Here is a 27,718-nt window from a genome sequence, read left to right as displayed (position 1 = left end):
AGGTCATCCCAGTTTAATTTATTGCTAAAAACATTATCTCAATAATTTTTCCCTTTACCATAAATTTCTTGGTTTTAGTTTTCTTTGGGCCGTAGACCATGACGAATGATTTGCTAAAATTTACTTTGAGGTCCAGGGATAACATAAAATCAGTGAAGGCGGTCAGAGCTTTTTGTAGGCTATTGGCCGTCAAGGTCATTATGACTGTATCATCGGCATATGATAGCAAGGGGACCGTTTTGCCATTTATTTTTGGAAAATCCAGTTGCTGTTTAATCAGGAATGCCTCTAAACCATTTGTATATATAAGAAATAGAAAGGGGGCCAGGATACAACCCTGGCGAACCCCCTTCGTGGAGGCAATCAGCCTGGTCTTCTCTCCTCCTGGTCCATAACGAACCGCTACATAAGTAGACTCATGCAACCTACGTAGGAGGGTGATTAGGGGTTCTTCAAAACCCATTTCCCCCATCAACGACCATAGCTTTCCCCTACTAACAGTGTCAAAAGCACTGGACAAGTCCATGAAGGCCAGGTGAATCGGTATTCTATTACTTCTTGCAAGTAAAAAGCCACTTCACTTCTGCATCTTATATTGGTAATGTATAATTTTTAGTATACAGAACAGATGACAATTCCAAACTCCCTCATCTGGTCACAAGGCTAGCATGAAAGGCAAGGCTGGGGCTTCCTGTGAATTTCCTTTCGGAAATTTTACACTACACTGACTGCAACCATACATACTTATTTCCATTGCCAATCTGCTCTGTTGTGCTTGTTTCCAGACCCAGCGTTCATGCCCTCACTAATTACTTCAATGTGTTGCTTCCATTTGGGAGGGCCTGAAGAGGCTGTTTTCCCAGAGCCATTTGTCAGGCCATAAACAATGGCCCCAGATGGACATGGGCTATAAACTACTTTTCACATTTGTGGAATGCATGGAGGCAGAGGTCGAAGTCAAAAACCTTTCTTGTAAACAATACTGTTTTCAATGTACATATTGCCCCCCGTCATTTTGCACATCAAAAAGCCATGTAAATACCCCTGCATGATGCTTCTGCATGATGCTTCATCACAAGAAGCCAAACACGCTGCTGCACTCTGTTTAGTGCTTGGCACCCCTTCACTATGACCACTGCACAAAACTCCTGGACGATGTTGCTGTCCATTGTCCATACAAAGTCTTATGTACATTACACCTTCATTATATCCATGTACCATGCCCATGCATAATAGCTCTGTGCACAACAGCTCTGTCAATTATCCTTGGACGTCGAACTTGTACAGTGCTACTGCACCTAACCCAGCCCTGCACGGTGCCCTGAACATTAATACTCAGTGCAATGGTTTTAAACAGATTGGCATGAACAAAAAGCATGGTACAGTGCCTCAGCAACATGGCCCGGTGCAGAGGCAGATCAACATGCCCTCTCACAAAGTGCTCTCACACTACCTCCTGCAAGGTATCCCTTCCCTATGCCCCTTCAAAGAGCCTCCTGCATGGATCTCCAGTTCATAAACACTTATTTAGGGTGTCTGCACACATTCCCTCGCTGGAAGCTGCACGGATGGAGGCTGGCAGGGCAGGGGTGCATGCTGCGAATCTGTTTTTAGCTAAAGGGCCAGAGCTGTCTGCAGTGTCCTAGGGCCCCTTGGCAGCTGAGTGTAAGGCCCTCTTTTTGTTTGAGAAGCACCCTGGCTGTGCTCCCTCCTGCCTGCAGCGGGTGTGCAATGCACATGACAATAACGGACAGGTATCAGGGCATATATGGGTGCTACCAGTTCCAGCAGCAGCAAAGAGGCCCTGCACACCTGACACATTACACGCACAGAACATAAGGGAGATATATGGCCTAGTTCTGGTGAAAGTGCCCACAGATGAACAAGGAGACCTCAATGCTAATCATGGCTTCCCCTCTTGATCAAGATATTTGATCCTGGACAAATCGTTTTATCTCCATGTTGCTCAGCAGTCACAATTAGATGATTAGAAGCAGGCTGAACACAACTCTTGTTGTTATGGAAATGAAAATATCCAGAAATAAATCCCTTTTGCCATACCACATAACATTACATACAGATTTTGATGTAGCTGTTTGCACTCATTACAGACCGATGCTTGCATGAAGACGCATGTTGCACTGTTTGGTACACACACAGAAACACACAAGCGAGTGTTCTCACCTCCGCCTCCAGGGTCTCCCCATCCAGGTGAGCCACAGGAAGAGGCATCCAGTCCTTGCCCTCACTTTCTGCTACCTCTCCCTCTCCTCTCCGTCCTGCTGACATTGAAGGGCTGGGGTGAGGGATGACTTAGCAGAAAGCTCAGGCGTGCATAAAAAAAAGCCATAGTGTAGCTGCATCAGACTTGCGAGACGGACCATGCTGCATCTGTCCAAGAGGGAAAGCAATTATGCACTTTATTTAACAACCAACCGAGACACAAATTGCATTGTGCGCACAAAGACACAGCTCCACCCAAACGTGTTTTTGAATAAATCATCAGCCTTTTGGTCTGTTTGCAATTTAGAAATATTAGCAGTGCTGAGTCATAAAACCGTTCTTCCTATATGCGGGGTAAGTGTTTCCAGAACTTTGACCCCAAAAGGCCTCACTATGTTGTCCCTGTTTAAATTTTCACTTTGGGGTTTCCCTGGCTCCAGTTTTAGAGACATTGCATCCCACGTGTGGTGGCAGCCGGGAGGTTGTGCGGTTGGACGCCTCTTACACAGAGGTTTTAGCACCTCTCAACAAACCGCCCTCCCCAGCCCTACTCTGGCAAAGAGTCTTACCCAGTTGTCAGGTTTCTGGCCGAATTTAGGCTGACCGGTCAGAAATGCTGCACTGTGCCAGCAGCTTCTCTGACAGGAGGCCCGCAACAAGCTTCTTCAAAACAGGCTGGCGAAAGGGTTAAATCCTCTGAACACCAAGCAACATGTGATGTGAGCTCTTAGTCCCACCCCCGCACTGTGGCTACCTCACGTCACCCCCAGAGGCCTGGTAACCCTGCCAATGCAGATACTGCTCTTTGCTTTATGTTATCAACACACATCTTGAGAGCATTGTCCGGATTGGATTAGGCAGGCTAAGTTAGCACTCATTAGGAGACCGGGTGGATCCAGCTGTTGTGGTAAATATTTCATTACCGGTACTATTTTTTATGCGGTAAAGTCTAGTAAGAATAACTCAGTAAATATAAGAGGCAGAATCCGTGGTATTAGAGGTTCTAAAAGGCTTTATTCCTCTACAAAGGAAATACAATTCGAATTGCAGGCTTCACACTCCATCACCATGAGGGTTCAGGAAGGAAGGCAATACATTATTGACAAGTAATGGTATTTATATGGAAAGCATTACATTAAGACAGATGCAAGAGGCGTAACAGCTGATAATACAGATATAATACACATACGTAATGAAAAAAGGCGTAAACATAGGTGTAACCAAATACGTCATTAAACATGATGTCACAAGTGGGTGGATCCATGAGAGAATCCTGCAATGTCAGCAGAAATACTTGGCAGAGATGCGCGCGCAGCCGCATGACGTGTGATTGACGTGCAACTAGAGGGTGAAGGGGACTTGACATTTAGCTCTACATGTGGAGACAGAAGTCTGGGGGGTCATGTCAACCTAATCCCAAATCATATCTGATATCTTATGTTTAAAGAACTGTATTATCCAAAAAGGAAAAGTCTCTCGGACGGAATCTATTCTATACTGACTGTTAGTGCGTGTACAAGCGTCTAAGTGTCTACATGAGATGCGAGGGGGCAGGAATCTTCCATGGTAACAGGGGCTATGAATTACTTGCATGAGGACAGTGAGGCCTGGCCCTTTGCACGGTAGCTGGAAGAATGTTTACCTAAACTACTAGACAGGAATGCATCGGATGAGGAGCGGAGCAGATAATCTTGAAGGTGAAATACAGTTTTTTGGCAGGCAACAGGCTGGATCAGGCACCGTTAGCCGCGCAGGGAGTAGGACAAAGTTCATGGATACAGATGCATGCTCGGACTGGAGCTTTCAGAGGCAGAAGGCAGGAAAAGGCTTGATGGCAGAATTCAGGGCCTACTCGCCTGAATCTGTGAAATGTGGAAAGTGAACCTCATAAAGTCGGTGGCCTTTCATACCTAGGAATGGAATATCTGACCCATTCATGGTGGATCTGATAGAGGACATGTTGACGGTGGACTCACATGTATTTGCGTCTTGCAAAACTGGAACTGGAGGGAACATACATGTACTTATAGCATGCACATGGAGCCGTTGGGGTCTACGATAGGGGACATAACTGATCACAAAATTCATATTTCCTCATTCCCTCCTTGTCCCCTACGGACCCTCAGGAGATATCAATCTTCATCAATCCATCGATCTGTTCATATAGCATCATTTGTTCTTCTTTCTTCTTCCGGGATTTTGAACGAAAACTTGGAGGTGGGATACACGATGTGGCACACAGGCCACAAATCGCTGGCCCACATTGTAGACATAAGCAGCAACTGAATAGTATGAGAAAGCCAATACCTAGGAAGGATAGGATCCTCCATCCCCAGGCTGACAACATGCTCCAGAACCAACCGGACCAAGTCCAGGTGCCTGGGCTCTGGTGTATCTGGCTTATAATCTTATGAAGGCGGGTTATGGCTTTATATACTGACGGTGAATTTTCTGGTATGAAAATGCAGCAACTTGATCCGATGACTCTACAAGCTCCGCCCCTATCGGCCAGGATGACGTCAAGGACAAGACGATTTTGAAGCACAACAATCCGCATAGCAGACTGCTCTTCTGTTAAATTGCCTAAGGCGGAAGTAGTCTCGTTTACTACTGCTTCAAGGGTTCTAGTTAATCTACGTATCAGCTTACTATTAGTGACTGTACCTATATAGGGAAAGAAACCTTTATTGAAATCTGTATATTGTTCCCATGCCGTTTCAGTGTAGTCGACAATCGGGAGATCTCTCTGCTGTCTATTGTGTACTAAATGGGTATTTCTGTGATAATCAGGAGGAGCTAGGAAAACAGGTGGCAGAAGGAATGCTATGTAACAGGTACCATCCCAATCTAGAGGTAGACATATATATGCGGTCTGGCCACATATGAAGTAAGAATGACGGGAAGCTCTAAATGTAGATTTGCCTTGATCACTGAATTTTATTACAGTGGTGCATTTACTATGGCCCATGTGTATGGAACCATTCTTTCTTACACATAATTCCCCTTTAACTGGGAATACTGACATAGCGGGCAAGATTGGTGTAGCTTCGGATTCGACATTCAGAATCAGGAGGTTAAGTGTAAAATTACCTAATCCATATACTTCATTTTCTAGATCAGTTCCTGTTCTTTTGGGAAGTCCCTCCTTGTTAGGGTAGCAGACTTTAAGCAAAACCAAGTTCAGGTTTCCCCATACCCAGTTGTCTTGATAAACTGCGAAATTTGAATCTAGGGAATTAATCAAACTGAACCATGCTCCACAGGAGCCATTGTGTGTGAACGGATATGGAAAGAGGGGCAAAACTCCCTTATAGTTCTGATAAGGAGGGAGTCGGCCACATATCCAACAATTTGTAGCATTGCTGGTCTGATGGGAATGATGTAACATACTAATGAATGTGTTGTTGCGCAGCGCAAATCTATAGGACAACTCATGCAGAGGTAATTCACTAAAAGAATGTTCAGCAGTAACATTATAAGCACGTTTAGAAATAGGGTAATACATACGAAGTAATATACTAGTTATAATGATCAGAAAACTTAGAAAAAACAAAATTAATAGTGTTACTGTGCAATGACTACGAAGCGATTTACAATACGCATGCTTTTTAAGCTGCATCTGTTGATTTCTTTCTCTATTCTGGTCTAGAGGATACATGTCAGAGACAAATTCAACCGATTCACCTTGGAGAGGACTTAAACAATCAAATTGTCTGACTTGCTAGACCTTAATTTCAGTTTATAAAGTTCCGTTTTCGTGGGTTCAACCAAGGGGAGCTTTGAGTCTGTCTGTGAGGAAATGCAGGGCTGAGTGTTCACACTGGACGGTAGTCCATAAAATTTCTTGATATGACTCGAGTGCAACCACCCTTTACGTCCCTCGATCTTCACGGCTGTCCTTGTTGCTAGTAGAACAAGTTTTGGCGATTTCCACCTAGGCTCCAGTTGGGTCTTCCGGTCGAAATTCCGCACTAGGACCAGATCACCTGGAACCACGTCATGGGGCTTCACCTCAGTGTTATCGGGAAAAGCTGCAGCTACCTGTGAACGACAAGATTGTAGTGCAGACATCAAGGAAGCCAGGTAATCTGTCAGCATATTACAGTCAACATCAGTGATTTTGCGAGGTATAGGCGTCCCCCACATATTTGGTGGTCTACCGAAGATCACCTCGTACGGGGATAGCCCTGTTCGAGAATGTGCTACCATTCTCATGTAAAAGAGTGCAACTGGTAAGGCTACTATCCAATCGACACCTTTTTCTCTACATATTTTGGACAATCTAATTTTCAGAGTTTGATTATGGCGTTCCACGAGACCTGCTGCCTCAGGATGTCGGACACAGTGGAATTTCCATTGGTAGCCTAACAAAAGTGAAACGTGTTTCATTAATTCGGATGAGAATGGCTGGCCGTTATCTGAGTATACAACACGTGGCAAACCATATCGTGGGAAGAATTCTCGCTCTAGCTGTTTGGCAGTAGTCGGGGCAGTGTAATCTGAAACCGGGTAGGCTTCTGTCCAACGGGAAAGAGCACAGACAACTACGAGAACATATTTGAATCCTCGACATCGTTCCATCTGGATATAATCCATCTGGAGGACTTCAAAAGCATGATCGGGAGGTTGAAATCCACCCTGCTCTACGGGGATGCTTTACCTGGATTAAACTGACAACATATCATACAGGTACGTACTTTCTGTTTGGCTGCTGCTCGCATGTGTTTGTTGAACCAAATGTGTTGAATACTGTCTAGCATAGCTTTTTCTCCTAGGTGCGCTGGACTGTGTATTGTGTTAATGATGACTTGAACCATGGAATCGGGAAGAAACCATATAGATTTTTCCTTCGTCATCCATCCTTGATCCGTTTGGATCCCTCCTAATTCAGTCCATTTCTTTATTTCTTCTGGTGTAGCGTGTGTCTGTATGTCAATTATATCAAGGGCGGGATCCTTAACTGTCATGCAATGTGTTGGTGTCGGAACTATTGTCTTTGTCGCGTCAGTTGTATGAGTCTGGTTCTGAGCAGTCTGTTTAGCTGTTCTGTCAGCTAGGTCATTACCCTGAGAAATGATATCGGTAACTTTTGTATGAGCTTTGCATTTCATAATCGATATTGCAGTAGGTAAATGAATCGCATCTAATAGTGCTTGAATGAGGGGTCCGTGTTGGATGTGGGCACCGTGAGAAGTTAAATAACCTCTCTCTCGCCACAGCACGCCGAAGTCATGGACGACTCCGAATGCATAACGTGAATCTGTGTATATGTTGACTTTCTTATTTTTGGCTTGAATACAGGCTTGTGTCAGAGCGATGAGCTCTGCTGCTTGAGCTGACAAAATGTTAATACAATTTGTTTCAATGACTTCAGTGTCTGTTGTGACTGCGTAAGCGGCCACTAACTCTCCTGTACTTGTTCTCATACATGAACCATCTACATACAATGTCAAGTCTGGATCTAATAAAGGGATATCTGTCAAGTCTTGTCTGGGTTTTGTCGTGATAGTAATGACTTCAATACAATCATGTGCTAATGGATCTGTTCCATTTACTGGCAAAAGTGTGGCAGGATTTAACGTATTACAACGTCTGATTTCTATGTGTGGCTGAAACAATGTCAATTCGTAACCGGTGAGTCTCGCTATAGTCAAGTGTTGTGTTTGTGTGCGGTTCAAGAGAACCTCTACTGCGTGTGGTACTTGTACTGTCAATTGATGTCCTAACACTATGGCATCGCTTTGTCTGATTGCTAAAGCTGTTGCTGCCACTGATTTCAGGCACGCAGGAAGAGCCTGAGCTACTGGATCTAATGTACTAGAGAAATAAGCACATGGTTTGTGTGATCCTGCTTGTTCCTGAGTGAGTACTGACAAGGCAGTACCTTCGCGTTCTGTAACAAATAGTGTAAACAGTTTATTGTAACATGGTGTTGCTAAAACAGGTGCTTGGCATAAAGCTTTCTTTAAGTTTTCAAAAGCATGTGTATGTTCTTGAGTCCAAGGGAGGACAGTCGGTGTGGCGGCCTCCTGTGTTGTCAACTGGATGAGTGGTTTTGCTAGAAATGCATATTGAGGGATCCACTGCCTACAGTAGGAAGTGAGGCCTATAAAAGCCCGCACCCCCTTTTGTGTCTTGGGTGGTGGCATGTTAGCAATTAACTGGATGCGGTCGGGTGTAAGCTGTCTTCCCTCCTTGGACAGCGAGTGCCCAAGGTAGACAACTCGGGGGACACAGAATTGCAGCTTAGAAGGGGACACCTTGTGCCCCTTGTCGGCCCGAAATTTTAAAACCGTCAGTGACGCTGTTTCACATTCAGGTTCGCTTCGGGCGGTGATCAGCAGATCATCGACATATTGAAGCAAGGCAGTGTTAACTGGCATGTGGATACTGTCAAGTTCTCGTTTTAGTGCTTGGCTATAGATGCTGGGGCTTTCTGTAAATCCTTGAGGTGCGCGTGTGAATTTAAAACTTCGTCCATTCAAACTGAATCCGAACAAATATTGACTTTCCGGATCTATTGGGACGCTAAAGAAAGCATTCTTGAGATCAATTACAGTGAAGAACGTTGCTTCTGAATCAATAGCAGTTAGTAATGAAGAGATATCTGGGACCACAGGGTATTGTGGTACAATACATTTATTTAATTCGCGCAGGTCAATAACTAATCGATATACTGGTGATGCTTTTGGATCCGTTCTTTTAAGAATCGGAATTATCGGGGAATTGCATACATTGGAGTCGGTTTCGACAACCACTCCTTGTGCAATGAGTTCGTCAATGATTTGCAGTAAGGCCGCAACAGCATCTGGTGGTAACCTATATTGTCGCATTCGTGGTAGTACTACTCCTGTTTTTAGTGTGACTCGATATGGTGTAATGTTCATGCAACCAACATCAGTGGGGCCTTGTGCCCATAAATGCGTAGGTAAGCTCTGCAGCCGGTGATCCATGTCTCTGGACACGTAGTGACCTTTAAAATCACGTAAAAATAATCGTACTCCTTCCGGAGAACAACATATTATAGCTCCTAGAGCTTTCAATGTTTTTATACCTAACAAGTTTTCTGGACATGATTTAGTAAGCAATAAATCTGTAGTTCGTGTCAATGGACCAACCGTAAGTGGAAGGGGCTGTGTTACGTCATTAATTATAGGTTTTCCTGAGAATCCAAGGGAAATATTTTGTGAGCCTGAGAGGGGTGCCCCTGGAACTTCACTGCGTCGTATAGTTGTTCTGCTTGCCCCTGTATCAAGTAAAAACTTTCTGTCTTCCCCTAATAGTTCACTATGTACATAAGGTCCCTCTTGATCTACAGGAACCTCAATAAGGGGTAAGCCAGCTTCCCTCTCTAGGCTATTTCATGTGTATCGCTGATAATCAGGATAATCTGCTTGTGCATACTGGTACATCTGTTGCGTTGTCGCTTGTGTGGCAGCAATAGGCTGCGCTGGTGGTGGTGCTACGGTCTGTTGTGGAGCTGACCTATGTTGTGCATGCTGAGGAATTTGTTGTTGATTCTGATCCTGTCTAGGTGGACGTGGTCTTTCCTGAGTTCTACCCGTGGCGATATTATGTTTCAAAACTGGACAATCGTGTATATAATGACCTTGTTGTTTACAATAGTTACATGTCCCTTTAACTGGACCTGTTGAATCACCCTTTTGGTGACCATCAGCTGGAACTGACTGAGCAACAAGCATTTTCATTTTTGTATCTTTCATACGTCTTTGTTCGTGTTCTTGTTCTTCTCTAATTCTATTGTGGTGATATTGTAACATCTGTAACATCTGTGACGGGGTGTTACCCTGCCAGGTACTCTCAAATTTCAATACTCTATTCTTAACTTGCGGTAGGGAATTTTCAACTAATTTTGTCACAAACAAATGTGGATATGACTCGCTACTTGCCTTTATGCCACTATTTATACCAAAACATTTTTCAAATCGGGAATAGAAATCACTAGTGTCTTCATCTTGCTTTTGTTTACAGGCTGAGATTGCACCCCAGTCCTCCTTTTTCGTAGTTAATAAACGTGGCAGTACCTGTACTAGTAATCCTGGTAGTGCTGTAGTCTTTTCCCCAAGCCCTGCTCCTGCAGCTCGGGCCTTTTCTTCGTTTTCTAATGCTGTCCAATCTATCTTTTGGTCTCCCACCTCCCATTCCTTTTCTTTGAGTTTCTCGTAAACACCGGCAGGCATTAACACTTTCAGTATTTTCATAATGTCGGGGTAGGTATACTCTCCCATGAGTAGCATGTCTTTTATCTCACGGTGGAAACCTGCTGGATCCTTGTCATGGCTGGGTACTACTTTCTTCATTTCTAATAATTCGATTTTAGTTATAGGCGTGTACACAAACACGCGTGTAAAGTTATTACCTTCACCTCTGATTGGGTGTACTTCGCGTAACGGATTCAGTCTATCTATGTGATACATTTTTCTTCCCATAGTGGGAACTGGAACGTGTTCTGGGCACACGAAAGTTATATACTGGTTTCGAAATTCTAGAATTTCTTTAATCAAATCAGTACCTGAACCTTTCCATTTATTCGTGAGTAATTCGGTCAATATGTCAGGTAAGGGTCCAGGATCGGAGTGTTGACTTTTATATAACATAAGGAGGTGTTGAATCATGTATATACTAGCTAAACGCTGTTCGTCTGGGGCAAGATTCAGAAACGTGTGTGCTAGTGCATCATCACTGTATTTGCTGGGACTGTCAGCCCATTGTACTGCTGACCTGGCCAATTCTTGTTCATCCATGGAATCGAGCATATGGTACCCCCTTCGATCTCGGAGTAATTTATCAGCGGCTTGGAATAGGTGTTCAGGGGACCTTGTATTTAACATAGGGGTTTGAAAATGTCTATTACATTCTGGACGTATCGGACATATCGGATCATTGAAGCCTCTAGTATTATTATGGGGTCTTCCTCTACCTACGTAAGCTATCGTTTCTATTTGTTCTGATTCTTGCTCCTCCTCTCCCTCTGATTCAATTCTGTCTGCTTCTCGTCTTTCTTTATGTATTCGTTCTACTTCCTTGCGGATCTTTCGATACATGGCGATTACACACGCCTGTCTATCATGTTTCTCGTCTGATATGTTCTGACCCCATTTGGCAAGTTTTTGCATGGTATCATGATCTGCCCCAGGCCTGTCTTGGTTCCTGATCACGCAGTTTATGAAAAAACGTAGTAGTTGTCTTTGTACATCCACTTTCTGGTACTCCATAGCTTCGTTAATACTTTCTGGGCCTCGCCCTGTTTGGACAAAGTGATATATATTGTCTAGGTGCTCAACCATTCCTGGTATCGTCATTAAATACAATGTAGCCCGTCTTATACGTAGTGATGATATTAGCAATCTGTCCTGTTTACCTGGCACTGGATCGTATCTACAATCCACAAGATGTTCTCTAAACATGTCGGATGTCACTAGATGGGGTGTACGTTGAAGTGCTAAATCTCTAAGGGTCTGTTTATTTCGTGGTGGTGTGGCAAACATGTCTGTCGTACCTCCTGTAGCACCGTCTGAGGTGCTAGGCACGAAAGTATTCGTTGGACGTAAGATAGAAATTGTAGATGCGGGAAAAACAGTAGAAACGGACGGACCTGTTGGAACTAGTGCAGGAGTTTGCTGCTGCGGAGATACAGACGGATGCTCTTGGTGTTGAACACCATCGGCAAGCGGTGTGTGTGGTATGGTATTAGCATACTCGGGAGCTACGTCATCTAAATAGGAGGAAAGGAAAACGTCCTTTGCTGTTTTAGGATGTGCTTTTGTCGGGAGCAATGGAGGAGTCAAGTCTTTTGGTATTTCCGGGGTAGCCTTAGGTAATCCTTCGGCCAGAAGAGGATACATACCATTCATAAGAGTGTTTCTTTGTCTATCTACTTGTTCCGATTTAACTCGGGTACCTTCCTCTATTAATAAATTTTCTCGGGTTTTATTCGAATTCTCCCTACCTTTCTCTTCCTGTCTGAGCGCCTTTTCTGTACGTCTATATGATTCTTTACGCCATAATTCAATGGCATCTTTCTGTGACTGTCTGGCTTTCTTTTTCCATAATTCTTCTTCTACTCTCATGATGCAGTCTGCATCCCAGGTCCCCGCTGCGGGCCATCTTTGACTCTCTGGTAAATCCTTGGTGTAGTCCACCCATAAATCAAGAAATAACACGGCATCTAGGCCATGCTTATGATACATAAAGTACCCTGGAGTGTCCCTAGGTGGGATGGGAACAGCTTCTTCGAGTACCCCTTTTCTAGTTTTGATCTGTCTTAATTTCGAAAAGAACGGCATTTTTAGATCTGGTTACTTAATCTTAAACAACCTTAATACAAATAAACACAATAATGAACAGTCATTCACACCACAATGTATAGAACGTATTAAAACATTTAATATTTAACATTTTAACGAATAATGATGACTAATAAGAAACTAGTTACTGACATAATACTAACACTAAATAATACTTAATTATATGCAAGACATACTAGATATACTGCTAAACAGTACAGATACACTGCTGAAACAGTGCAGACCGGATTTGTGTACCCAAACCCGTCTTGACCGGCACAGACTATGTGCACGTTTAAATGCCTCCCCGGCAATGGTACTCACCGGGTAGCTCGGAACGGAAGGCCTCGGAACTGAACTGAAACTGGACCGGACTGGACTGGACTCGACTCGACTCGGAACTTCGGAACCTGGTGGGCCTCTGTATACCTCGGATCTTGCTCTCTCAGCTAGGCTCTGGTCGGGATACTTCGCACTTCTCACCGCCTCGTCTGGGTGTTGATCGCAGCCTCAGTCACCTCCGCTTGGCCGGAGGGAGATACAGGAAATCCTGCAGGTACGCGTTTTTGTCCGTTCAGCTGTGGCAGGAGACCGGGCCTGCAACGCACCTCCGGCGCGTGAGATGAGAAAGTGTCCCTATTCGGGCGCCAATTTCTGTGGTAAATATTTCATTACCGGTACTATTTTTTATGCGGTAAAGTCTAGTAAGAATAACTCAGTAAATATAAGAGGCAGAATCCGTGGTATTAGAGGTTCTAAAAGGCTTTATTCCTCTACAAAGGAAATACAATTCGAATTGCAGGCTTCACACTCCATCACCATGAGGGTTCAGAAAGGAAGGCAATACATTATTGACAAGTAATGGTATTTATATGGAAAGCATTACATTAAGACAGATGCAAGAGGCGTAACAGCTGATAATACAGATATAATACACATACGTAATGAAAAAAGGCGTAAACATAGGTGTAACCAAATACGTCATTAAACATGATGTCACAAGTGGGTGGATCCATGAGAGAATCCTGCAATGTCAGCAGAAATACTTGGCAGAGATGCGCGCGCAGCCGCATGACGTGTGATTGACGTGCAACTAGAGGGTGAAGGGGACTTGACATTTAGCTCTACATGTGGAGACAGAAGTCTGGGGGGTCATGTCAACCTAATCCCAAATCATATCTGATATCTTATGTTTAAAGAACTGTATTATCCAAAAAGGAAAAGTCTCTCGGACGGAATCTATTCTATACTGACTGTTAGTGCGTGTACAAGCGTCTAAGTGTCTACATGAGATGCGAGGGGGCAGGAATCTTCCATGGTAACAGGGGCTATGAATTACTTGCATGAGGACAGTGAGGCCTGGCCCTTTGCACGGTAGCTGGAAGAATGTTTACCTAAACTACTAGACAGGAATGCATCGGATGAGGAGCGGAGCAGATAATCTTGAAGGTGAAATACAGTTTTTTGGCAGGCAACAGGCTGGATCAGGCACCGTTAGCCGCGCAGGGAGTAGGACAAAGTTCATGGATACAGATGCATGCTCGGACTGGAGCTTTCAGAGGCAGAAGGCAGGAAAAGGCTTGATGGCAGAATTCAGGGCCTACTCGCCTGAATCTGTGAAATGTGGAAAGTGAACCTCATAAAGTCGGTGGCCTTTCATACCTAGGAATGGAATATCTGACCCATTCATGGTGGATCTGATAGAGGACATGTTGACGGTGGACTCACATGTATTTGCGTCTTGCAAAACTGGAACTGGAGGGAACATACATGTACTTATAGCATGCACATGGAGCCGTTGGGGTCTACGATAGGGGACATAACTGATCACAAAATTCATATTTCCTCACTGTGATTCCCCTCTGGCTCACCAGTGAGCATGCGAGAAAGGCGGCTAGTGCGCATGTCAGGCTGACCGCACAAAAGGCTACCGTCAAACCCGACATGCGCACTGCAACTTTGAAGAGTGAGTAACTAGTGCAACTGTGCAACGAAAAGACTATTTAGCCCTTCCCACCTTCCTCAGGCACTTAAACCTTCCCACCTTCCTCAGGCACTTAAAAACTAGCCCATGGCGGAAAAAAAGCTGACGCTGCAGCCTGTAAAAACAATAATTGATAGAGTTTTACAATAATACTAGGGAAGTAGGGGCCACAAATAGGTGTCAGGGCTGAAAATATAGGGGGGCGACATCCCACACCGTCAAAGAGGAACTGCCCCTGATTAGCGTCTGTGCCCATGTCCCTCATGGCGACTCCATTTCTAGCTGAAACACGTTCATGTGGCTTTCACCAACATCATATCTCAATTAAAAATAACCTTCTTCAATGGGCTTTGGACATTGCCCAATTGAGCTTACTTTTCCCACTTGATTCCCATGGTACCCCTGTTCGTGCCACAAGGGAACTGGAGCTGTCTGCAACAGTTGACTTGGGTTTGTGTGTCACGATTGTAGGGGTGGTTGTAGTGAAGGTTTTCTGTGCTGCTCTACTTAACAATATAGGAGTACTGCAGAGGGCTGGTGCAGAAGCATAGTCGAACAGGCAGCATTGGTGTATAGAAATCAGTTTTGAATTGTTGCAGCAGCCTTTTTGGTGATGTGGGGATTGTTGGGCATGGGATGCCTTGTTGATTTCTATGAACTTGTGAAGCAGTGCCGCAAAGAGGTATTTGTATTTCTCCACAGGAGCCTGTTCTGTTTGGTACTACGATAATGGAGAACATTCGTTTTGGAAAGCCAAGTGCTACTGACGACGAAGTACAAGAGGCAGCACAGCAAGCAAATGCTGATGACTTCATTAGGAGCTTCCCTGATGGCTACCACACAGTTGTTGGTAAGTTCAAACTTTCATTTGGTCTCTCCCAGGCTCTGCAACCCAGGGGATTGGGAACCTGTGGGTAATGACTAGAGGAACTAGGGGGAATACAGATGGTGGTCACAGAACTTGACATTGCCAGCTCTCGGCCACGCTGTCTCCTTTGCTGCAGTGATTGGTCAACCTCAACCGCTTCTCCTTGTGAGGCTTACTTGCCTCAGTAGTGAAGGTAGAGCGATGACATCATATTGCTGCAAATAAAACACAGATTTAAAAACATTACATCCAATACATGGCAATTCGTTTTTTCATTGTAACACCAAAACTTGTTATTTTGGCAGTAGAGTTGCTCAGTAGCACTTTTGCTTCTAAATGCCAGGGAAAGGGGATGGGAGGGGGAGGTTTGCACTTGATGCACAGACATAATTAGGGAAAGTATTGATAGGAAAGGGGCATATCTGTTACCCACTCATCTGATTCCCTTCTCTCCATTGCAGGAGTCTGTCACGGTTCTGCCAACTTAAAAGGAATAAAAACGTAGCAGCACTATATTGACATGCATTGGATTTCAATCATAAAGTGGTCTCTCTATCAGTTCTTAATACACATGTAAAGAAAAGGGCATACATCATTGCTTCTTTAAGCGAGAGTACACAGAGGCACATAAAAAAGTGTTGCAAAGTCATGACACTTACAGGAGAGTATCACTTATAACTGCAGAAGGTTTGCACTATGAAATTACAGAGACTAGTGAGATAATTCCCAATCTAAACATCATATTCAATATTCCCAAATGACTGAGAGTAGAGATTTTATCGAGATAATGCTCACAATACCCTCACACGTTTGATCCCTGTTTAATTTTTTTTTTTAGAGTGAGCAGAAGCTTTTTCGTACATAATCTACCTCTGCTTCCCCCCATTATTTCTAGTTGGTGGACTCTGGGAATTGTCTTCTGCTATAATTGCACTAAAACTGGTTCGTTTTACTCCATATAGTGGTACACTTATCATTATAATCATCAGTTAGCTGTGTACACACTTTAGCAGACAACCATAAATCACTTCTCTGGCCTGAAGAAAATAATTGTAAATGAGAATCAATTTTTAAATATTCAATAATATATCAGGATATGATAGTAACTCAATAACAAATGTGTTGGAAGAGCAGTATGCCACCAGAACATTGGTTATAGTTATTCCTTTGCAGATAGCAACAATGAAGTCACAAGACGTGCAACCTCTCATGCCTTATGAGAGTTCTTCCAGAAACTCCCCTCTGCACCCATCTCTAGGGTGGATCTCATCAACCTGAGCTTCATCCCTCTATCTGCAAACATTCACCCAACAGACAACGTCTCAAGCCCGTCCCCCGCTGCGACCAGTATTTGCAAATGGTCCCTAAATTACCCTATGCAAAGCTTTGTTTTCATGGGAAACAAATTTACAGAGGGTTTTAATATGAAGCATCCCACATTATTCTCATGAAATCCTCCCCACCTTCTTTCCAATAAACATTACCCTATCTGTTGGGATTTCTCTGACCAGACCTTCTCACCTGCCCAGTTTCCTCCTAACAGTTTCTAATCTCTAGAGTTTTGTTCCAGCACAAATGTCCTTCAGTAGATGCTATTATAACCAAAACAAACCTTCTGTCCCTCCATCTATCATCTGCAGATGTTCTTTTTCCCATATATCATTAGTTTACCTAAGAGCGCTTGTTGTACGGTTCCTACTATTTCAGTAAGACTGTGCATTTTGGCATCATAAGCGTCAAAACTATGCGGGACTGAGTCTCTGCATACCGTCAGAATATGGTGACCCCAATCCGGCTAGCTCACAGTGCGCCATCTGGACCTCTGAACCTCACAAGGTGCTGGATGGTGTGTGCAACCTTAGAACATGACAACCCTAACTCCCCAAGGAAATAGTGGAAACAGATTCTATCCTTAAGTTATTAAATCAGGCATGCCCGAAGGGAGACACAAGAAGTCGTCAATTGGCATTTCCAACATTTATTGAAGCAATTGCACTCTTGTGTAAAATACATTCCTTAAAATGATTAATAAAATGGAGCCAAACAATTTTACCAGCATTACCAGAATGGTGAACAGAATGAATCATTCAACCATCTGTTATTCAGCACCAAGATAGCCTTTACGGTGAACGTGCACTTTACAAATACACATCTTATGTTATCGTAACTTTGCTTATATTAGATATGCATACATACAATTGCACTCCTACCTAGTGCTGCCTATCCTATAAAGCATAGAGTTTGTGGATCTGCCAGAATGTCCTAGAGTGGTCTAACTCCCCATTTATCTGAGGGCATGTGTGATCTGGGAACCCTTCTTTGGTGTAGAGCAGGTCACTGTCCTTCTCAGGATGGTAACAGGATTCAGCTGGACTGAAATTCCAGCTTGGGCTGACCTTAAAATTGCCAGCAAAATGTTCCTCTCCCTAAACAAAGGAGTGGGAGAGTTTTTATAATAAACCTCACCAATACTCTCCATCGAGAAGTTCCAGTCTGGCTGTTATTGTTTATTCTACTTTTGCAAAGCAGTCACCGAACAGACACCAACAGACAATAAAATGTTGCACAGTGAACTTAGGGGCCAGATGCACGACCAAGAAATTTACCACTCGCAAATTGCGTCAAGAGAGCGACTCGCAATTTGCAAGTCATAAATTGGGATGTACATCAGTGTCTGAGTCACTGTTAGTGATTACCAATGGGGTTGCAAATTGCATGCTTAATCAATATTAATGAGGCTGTCGCACTTTGCGACCCCATTGGGAATGACGTGCACTCCCAGGGATGGTGGCCTGCTGGTGTCAGCAGACCTCCATGTCTGGGACTGCTTTTAAATAAAGCAGTTTAAAAAAAAAATGCAGGCCGTTTTCCTTAAAGGAAAACGGGCTGCCTTTAAAAATTAAAAATTAAACTTTTCAGTTTCATTTTTTAAGGGCAGGCAGTGACCATTGCCTGCCCTTTAAAAATATTATTAGAGCCAGTCACAAAGGAAAAGGGGTCCCCTGGGGACCCCTTCCCGTTTAGGAGTGGTTCACCACCCTTCTGTGAAGGGTGGTAAACTGCGACTGTTTTGCGACCGCAGTTGCGGTAGCAAAACAGTCATACATGGCATTTGGGATCGCTATTAGGAAGGGAACGCCCCTTCGTAATAGCGAGTCGCAAAACACTATTGTTCGAGGCATATGAGCTGCAGATTACACACTTTTGCATAGATCGCCATCTGGTGTTGGGCCCGGATGTTTGCAGTTTGTTTTTCCTCTTGGAAAGTCTTTGGAAGTCACGAGGTCGGTGACTCCTCCTTTGGATCGTATTGCGCATGGGCTTCGGCTCCATCCTCAGATTGTTTTTTTTCCGCCATCGGGCTCGGATGTAATCTTCGCGCTTCGGTTCCGAATATTTTCCAGTTAGACAATCGAAGCGGAATCCTCACCTCAAATCGCGGTATTGTTTCGATCGCGATCTCCTCAATCAACGCACCTTTTCATCGACAAATCTTCGGTTCCAGTCGTCGACGGCGGCCTTCGGGCCTACCCAAGCTCCGGTCCCGGCTGATGGAAAGAACTCCATTCAAGAAGTGCCCTCGATGTGGGTCCAAATTCCCCCACACCGATCTTCATGAGGTATGCAACCTCTGCCTCTCCCCTGAACACCAGGCTCGAGACTGTCCGGCCTGTAAGTCTTTTAGATCGAAAAAGACTATTCGGGACCGAAGAGCCAGAAGAAACATGGCACACTCCTCGACCTCCGTTCCACTCGATATCTTCGGAGACGACATCGAAGATCCGGGACAGCAGCGCACCGAAGAGGACCTCGTCAGTGCTTCCGAGGCCGACGACTCAGATGTGGAAGACATCACTCCGGCGCAGAGGGTCGTGAGTACTATACCCCCCCCCCCACACCCGCGCCAACACCCAAAAAGGCTTCGGTCACGCCTTCGCCTCTGGGCCGAAGCAAGACCAGAGACACTGCTTCATACACCCCACCTTCGGGCCCGGTGAAGAAGCCAAGTAAGCCTTTCGGTGGCTCGGGCTCGAGCCAGCCTGCCAGCGGTGCCGAGAAACACACTTCGGCACCGAAAAAGAAACCGGCCTCTACCTCGACACCGAGCTCCGCACCGAAGCCCTCGGGGTCGAAACCCGGCGCTTCCGTACCGACGCCATCTTCGGTACCGACCAAACCCCATAAGGCCCTCGGCACCGACACTTCCAAGCCGAAGCCCATCTCGGCGCCGACCAAGAAATCAGAGATTCCCAAGCCCAGTGCTAAGCAAACTGGCACGGACAAGCCTAAAAAGTCATTGGCCCCGTAGCCTTCGGCGCCGACGGACCAAACACTGTCACAGGAACTATTTACACCGGATCCCTTGCAAAAAACTCTCACCAGGAATCCAAAAACTGGACATCTGGCACTCTCTTCCAAAAAGAATCATTTGGACAAACCGGCTCCGCCTCCACCTCCAAAGAGGAAGGACTCTGCTACCTCTCCTTTCAGAATACCTTCCCCACCTCCTCCACCCTCTCCACCTCCGCCCCCTCCGCCTTCTCCACCCCCACCTCATCGCTCTCCGACCCCGTCTGCAGACGATGATGATCAGGGGGACCCATATCACGATATAGGGGATGTGCCCCAAGACCCCACCCCTACAGGATCCCCAGACCCATGGGACGACTACAATAACCCAGATATCCCCGACGTCCCACAAGATGACCTTTACCCTTCCAGGCCATCTCCACCGGAAGACTCATTAGGGTTCCACCATCTACTTCAAAGGGCGGCACACTATCACGGGGTAGAGTTGCACACTGACCCAGTGGAGGAGGATTTCCTCCTCGACACATTTGATACCACACATAGGTCTACCTCCATACTACCTATGCTTATGGGGGTGGTAAAGCATGCGCCAGAGGTTTTTAAAGACCCAGTTAGGGCCAGGGTCATTAACCCACTCATAGACAAAAAATACAAAGCTGCCCCCACAGATCCCGCCTATATCAAAGGGCCAGCACCACTAGATTACCTAGTGGTTTCCACTGCTCGAAAAAGAACAAATTCCCAGGTGCCTGACAAAGAGTCAAAGCTACTGGACGCATCAGGAAAGCGCACTGCGTCACAGGCAGCCAATATATGGCGTATCGCCAACACCCAAGCGCTATTGGCCAGATATGATAGGGCACATTATGATGAATTGGAAAACATAATGCACCACCTCCCTGAAAAATATAAAACTAGGGCCAATGAATTAATTCAAGAGGGTAAGACAATCACTAACACCTTTATACGCTGTGCCTTAGATGCAGTAGACACAGCCTCCAGGGCCATTAAAATTAGCGTCCTCCTCCGTCGCCATGCTTGGCTAAGAATATCAGGATTTAAACCAGAGGTACAAGCCTCCATCCTTAATCATCCCTTTGACCAGGAACACCTATTCTGCCCAAAGGTAGATGAGGTCCTCGAAAAAATGAAGAAGGACACGGATACGGCGAAGTCCATGGGAGCCCTACAGTCACACTCTCCTAGGCGCTCTTTTTGCCGCTCTTCCTTTCGGAGTACATCTAGAGGCTACTCCTCAGATAACGCGTCCACTTCCTACAAATCCCCCACTCAGTCCACCTTCACAAGGGGTTATCAAAGAGGCGGATATAGGGGCAACAATAATAAAGGCAGAGGCAAAACAAATACCGCCCGCTCTGCCACACCGCCTACCCAATTACTTCCCCCCGCTCCCTCCAGACCATCCCACTCCCGTCAGGGGCAGACTTCAAAATTTGCTTCATTTCTGGGAGACCATCACCTCAGACAAATGGGTGACCCAAATTATTCGGTCAGGATACTGCCTGGAATTAACATCTATCCCCCCAAACATTCCACCCAGGCAACGCCCAATGTCACAAGAACATTCCACATTACTAAAGCAGGAGGGAATCTCCCTCCTACAAAAACAGGCAATAGAACACGTTCCCGTCAATCAACAAAATTTAGGGGTCTACTCCCTATATTTTCTAATACCAAAAAGGGACGAGACTCTACGACCTATTCTAGATCTCCGGCCCCTAAACACATACATACACTCAGACCATTTTCACATGGTAACGCTCCACTAGGTGCTTCCGCTCCTTTCCCAGAACGACTTTCTCACCACACTGGACTTGAAAGACGCATACTTCCACACTCCAGTACACCATGCTCACAGAAAGTACCTCAGATTTGTAGTGGACGGACAACACTACCAGTTCAAGGTGCTCCCATTTGGAGTCACAACAGCACCACGGGTATTCACCAAGTGCCTAGCGGTAGTGGCGGCACACCTCAGAAGACAGCACATTCACGTCTTCTCATACTTGGACGACTGGCTGATAAAAGCCACTTCATACAACCAATGTGTACACCACACCGCCACTACAATCCAACTACTTCACCAACTAGGCTTCACGGTGAACCACCAAAAGTCCCAGCTAACACCATCCCACATAAAACAATACCTCAGTGCCACCATAGGTACCTCAAAAGCAATAGCCTACCCCAATCCGGCCAGGATTGCAAGCATTCAGGCTTTGCGACAAAAATTCGTACTTCAACACTCCCTTCCAGCAAGAGTGTTTATGCAACTGATAGGGATGATGGCCTCTTGCATTTTCATAGTGCCTCACGCAAGATTCCAGATGCGTCCACTCCAAGAGTTCTTAGCGCGCCAATAGAACCAGGCCCAGGGGCAACTGACAGATCTGGTGTTGGTAGACGGTCGTACCCATCGCTCTCTGCAGTGGTGGAACACCACAAACCTTTCCAAAGGTCGACCGTTCCTGGACCCGGTTCCCCAGATAATACTAACAACGGACGCATCGCTCTACGGCTGGGGAGCTCACCTATTACACCTCACAGTGCAGGGCACATGGACGCCTCAACAAAAGTTACTCCATATCAACCATCTGGAGTTACTAGCAATCTTTCTAGCCCTAAAATCCTTTCAACCACGGATTTCAGGCAAGGCAGTCCTCATTCGCACAGACAACATGACGGCCATGTATTATATTCAAAAACAAGGCGGCACACACTCTCCACAGCTCTCTCAATTAGCACAGAGCATATGGAGATGGGCAATTCCACACAAAGTCTTTCTCCTAGCCCAACATGTCCCAGGAGTCCAAAACACCATGGCAGATCTGCTCAGCAGACAGACGCAACAGATCTACGAGTGGGAACTTCACCCGCAGGTTCTTCACCCGTTCTTTCAAATGTGGGGGCATCCACAGATAGACCTCTTCGCCACCCACGAAAACAAAAAATGCCCAAGCTTCGCCGCCAGATACCCACACCCATTGTCCAAAGGAAATGCGATATGGATGAACTGGTCAGGCAAATTTGCGTACGATTTTCCACCTCTCCCAATATTTCCATTAGTGGTGCGAAAGCTACAACAGCATTCCCTCACACTGATCCTAGTAGCTCCAACATGGGCCAGACAACCGTGGTACACCACGCTGCTGGAACTCTCGGTAGTACCACACCAAAAGCTACACCTCTCACCATGCCTCCTAACCCAGAACCATGGAGAGATCAGGCACCCGGACCCAGCTCAGCTCAACCTTGCGATCTGGCTCCTGAAATCCTAGAATTCGGATACCTAAACCTTCCCCCTGACTGTATGAACGTTATCAGAGAAGCTAGAAGCCCTACCACTAGAGCCTGCTACACTGCCAAGTGGAAAAGATTTGTTGTTTATTGCCATAACAACACAATCAATCCTCTAGACGTGTCTATACAACAGATCATATGCTACTTACTCCACCTACAAAGGTGTAATCTAGCCTATACCTCCATTCGGCTACACCTCGCAGCAATTGCAGCTTACCTACAAAACAGACAGCACCTATCACTTTTCAGAGTACCTGCCATTAAAGCCTTCATGGAAGGCCTCAAAAGAATAATTCCCCCCAGATTACCACCCTTACCTGTATGGAACTTAAATATCGTTCTCACAAGGCTGATGGGGCCTCCCTTCGAACCTTTGCATAAATGCGAACTGCAATTCCTCACATGGAAAACAGCTTTCCTTAAGTCATTTCCCCTTTTCACCTAAACCAATCTGTAGAATTACCAGTATTTTTCTCGCAACCTCAGACTGTTGCAGAAAGGGCTCTACACACGCTAGATGTCAAACGAGCCTTACTTTACTATATCCAAAGAACACAACCTTTCTGAAAAGACCAAACAACTGTTTGTCTCTTTCTCTCCACCACACAAGGGCAACCCCATCTCAAAATCAGGGATAGCTAGGTGGATTGTAAAATACATCCAGATTTGCTACCACAAAGCGAAATGAACGCTATCCGTTCCCCCTAAAGCCCATTCTACACCGAAGATAGGGACTTCCATGGCTTTTCTAGGGAACATCCCATTTGATGATATCTGCAAAGCAGCTACATGGTCAACACCGCACACTTTCACTAAACACTATTGTGTAGATGTGCAAACCAAGCAACAAGCTAGTGTGGGCCAGGCTGTACTCAAAACATTATTTCAAACTACTGCAACAGATACCGGTGGTCGCCGCTAAGGTTGGGAACTGCTATATAGTCTATGCAAAAGTGTGTAATCTGCAGCTCATATGCCTCAAACGGAATATGCTACTTATCAGTATGCATCTGTTTTTGGCATGTCGAGCTGCAGATCTACACACGCCCACCCACCTCCCCGGCTACCTGTATCTGTTCCAGTCTATCTTATTTAGATACAACACACATGGGTTTCTTCACTGTTGTTACTACGCTCCATCTTTCCCTGCTGGCGAAAAACAATCTGAGGATGGAGCCGAAGCCCATGCGCAATACGATCCAAAGGAAGAGTCACCGACCTCGTGACTTCCAAAGACTTTCCAAGAGGAAAAACAAACTGCAAACATCCGGGCCCAACACCAGATGGCGATCTATGCAAAAGTGTGTAGATCTGCAGCTCTACATGCCAAGAACAGATGCATACTGGTAAGTAGCATATTCCTTGCGAGTCGCAAAGTTTTGTGAGTCGCAAAATAGGGTTTGTACATGGCCAATAGGAGTTTTGCATACGCAAACGGGTCTAAAACCCGTTTGCGCATGCAAATATCCGTCGTACATCTGGCCCTTAGGACTCGTACAGAATGTTCAACGGCTTGATAATATGCCAACGAAGAAGTGTAAGTGTAAGCCAATTTCTGAGACTATTATCCTCTACAGGTGCACAAACAAATGTGTGTTAAAAGTAAACTTTAAACATGAACATGTAAAATAGTGGTGTTCAGTGTCTACGTCCTATGTAACCACATACACTCTTGTCTTTGTAATTTGTGTTGTATTTGTTATTCAGTTTCTGATTCTGAAGGTCCTAACTTTACAAACGTTCTCCTTCTATGCATGCTTAGCAGATGGCCTTGTATACAGTGTCTGCAGTGCTCATTCTCTCTCGCTCTTTCCTGTAGGTGAACGTGGGGTAACTCTGTCTGGGGGACAGAAACAGCGAATTGCCATTGCCCGGGCTCTCATAAAGAACCCCAGGATCCTGATCCTGGATGAAGCTACAAGCGCCCTGGACTCTGAGTCGGAGTGGGTTGTTCAGCAGGCACTGGACAAGGCCACATCAAACCGCACAGTTCTGGTCATTGCACATCGACTCAGTACAATTTTTGGGGCTGATCTCATTGTCGTGCTTTCTGACGGGAAAGTGATTGAGGTAACTGTGAGCTATTTGTGAATCATATAATGCATGAGTGTATTTACTAAGCAGTCTCCCTTTACTACTTCAGAAGTTTTCGTCTGATGATGTTACTAATACTCCATAGAATTCTACCTAATATCTCCTCCCTTATCATTCTCCACCAGAAACAAAACCTGCTTCTTTGGGGTTGGGAAAACAGTGCTTACAGCACAAAAGGGAGTGGCATATAAACCCTCCTTTAGTTTATTCCAGGAATTCAACAGAGAATAAACCATGCTTGATGAACTAGTCACTAGTTAATTAAACATCTCTTGATAATTCTGTGATTGGTTACAACCAGCAAAATGAAAGTATTAAAAAGAGAAGATGTTATTCACCCATGTTTACTCCTAAACTTCTAAATGCAATAGTATTTTCGTATGGTAATGTTATTAATCTACTGCGGTGGCTGTATTTAAAAGCAACATCTAAATGAAGTCTTCAGATAAAAAGGGAGTCCTCTCAGATCCCAGAATTAGGGCGAAAGTGAAGAAATGTGTATCACACAAAGCTATAGTAAACTATTGACACAAATCATGAAATCATGCCCTCTTAGGGTCACAAAGAGGAGAAACTTGATCTTTGATACCTTACTGTGCTAAAATGTTACCAACTTCTACATGTTCTAGTCTACTTTCACCATACCTCATGATCAGAATGTCGAATTTAGCTGAACGACGTTTCAGGAAATGGTATTGAGTGGGTGAACTGTTGTTGATGCTGCTGAATATGGATCTAGAAGATGGAGTTTCTAATCCCAGAGTTCTCAAGTAAAACACACATAAAAGCAGTTCCTTCATCAGTTTACAAACTTCTTAGGTCCCTGATCTTGGTGAGAGAGGCTCTAATGTTTCTATGTCTCTCAGCCTCCTTTATCCCCCTTTTCGATTATGTCAGGTGCCCCTTGTGGCTCTACAGTGGAATTTGAAGTTCCAGTGGGCCCAGCATCAAGGAAATCTATTGCATGCCATCCAGATTTTGGTGGAAATAGCTCAGTTCTGCGTTGGTGGCTCCTCAAATGCAATTGTTCGTGTGGCAGGCCCTTTTCCCTTCCCCTCCATTTCCCACATTATGGTGGTTGATGGATGGCCCATTGCTCAGTTGGGGAAGTCCTCTGGGAGAGGTGGAGACAAGAGAACACTAGTCTCCAATGAAAGGTCATCTCCACATCAGTCTGTTGGAGTTTCATGAAGGCCTGTGGTCAATCAGGGAAGACGGCCAGTTCTAGGATTATCGGGCCCCTGGCAGAAAGGGAATGTGTGAGGCCCCTCTAATTTACATAAATGACACTTTAAGGGCTCCAGAAGCTGTTTTGTGCAGACTTCTCCTGGGCCGCAGCTCCTACGCTCAGCCACCTACAAGCACCTCTTTTACAGCTCCTATTGAGCTGAAGGTGTGAGAATTGATTGTAGGCTGATAGTTAAAACTGTGTGGGCGCTAAAGTGCTGGACATAGGGCGTCCCGCAGTGTCTCTGAATGGGCAGATGGGCAGGAGCCTAATTGCATGACAAACCTGCAAAATGTGTCTCCTTGCAATTGGGACAAGAGGAAGTATCCCCCTCACCATCCCTGAGAGACCCAGGGAGGGGACCCCCTCCCATGGGACCAATTGCAAGGAGACACCTTTCTTTCAGTTGGATCGGCAGGGGTACAAGAGGAGCGGTTGGTTGTGTGTTGCACAGGTGCGGGGCCCTATGCTGGTGGACTGAGTGCGAGGCCCTGGGCAGCAGCCCACCCTGCCCATGCCCAGCGCCGGACCTGCATTACAGCTGTAACAAAACCCAGGACTTCTGTATGCGTTTGTGCCTTTACTACTTCTTCCTTGAGTTTTGAAAAACATCTGGAATGTCAAGACCCAAGTCATCATACTGGCTTCGTATTTGGGCTGGAACTTCTGAGCATTAGCATCTGCCCTCTGATTGGGTTATCGCATTGAAGGATATAATTTTGCAGCAGGAGGGCAGGGTCCTTCACCCAAACCATTGCAATCTACGAATATAGCATGTTACAACGCGTGCTTTTACTACGCAGTATGTAGCAATGCGGTCGTTAAAACGACCGCATTGTTACAATGCAATGCCATTACTATGCAAGTCATTACATCGACTTGCTGTAGATGGCGCCGTAACATTAGGAATGTATAATTTACTATTCCAACTCCAGCCATACGCAACAGTAGGGAAGGTGTTGGAATAGTAAATTATACTATTCCTTATGTTAGAGCGCCATCTACTGCAAGTAGATGTAAAGACTTGCGTAGTAATGGCATCGTGTTGTAACAACGCGGTCGTTGTAACAACCATGTTGTAAAGGCATTGCAGTCTGGATAAAGGTTCTTTCCCCAATCTACACCTCAACGCGTGAAGATAGAGTGGAAGCAGTTGACTGTGTTTGATCTACCACCTGAAGTGGTGGATGTCATCCTCACTGCCAAGCACCCTTCCATAAAGTCCATTTATGCTAGGCTCTGCAACCTTTTCAAACCAAGCTGTTAAATGTTGTTTTGTTGCCCCTTGCAGACTGTCTATATTTCCCAGACAAACCATTCGTGTTTAAATCACCTGTTGTGATTAAATGTTTGACAAACATTTTCTCCCAAACTGTCTGTGA

The 27,718-nt window shown here is 45.2% G+C and overlaps 1 protein-coding gene across 1 annotated transcript in view; it reads left to right on the top strand.

Annotated features, from left to right (window-relative positions):
* ABCB8 (ATP binding cassette subfamily B member 8) overlaps positions 1–27,718 on the top strand; it is a 432,700-nt gene that overhangs the window by 384,503 nt on the left and 20,479 nt on the right. The window contains exons 14-15 of the mRNA XM_085628480.1: positions 15,217–15,364; positions 24,834–25,084. Coding sequence (XP_085484606.1) covers positions 15,217–15,364; positions 24,834–25,084 — 399 coding nt within the window. The remainder of the gene's footprint in view (positions 1–15,216; positions 15,365–24,833; positions 25,085–27,718) is intronic.

The sequence above is a fragment of the Triturus cristatus genome, chromosome 10 (genome assembly GCF_964204655.1).
Source record: "Triturus cristatus chromosome 10, aTriCri1.1, whole genome shotgun sequence".
NCBI lineage: Eukaryota > Metazoa > Chordata > Amphibia > Caudata > Salamandridae > Triturus > Triturus cristatus.
The sequence above is the reverse complement of the archived record's forward strand: the minus strand, read 5'-3'. Positions and strand labels throughout refer to the sequence as shown.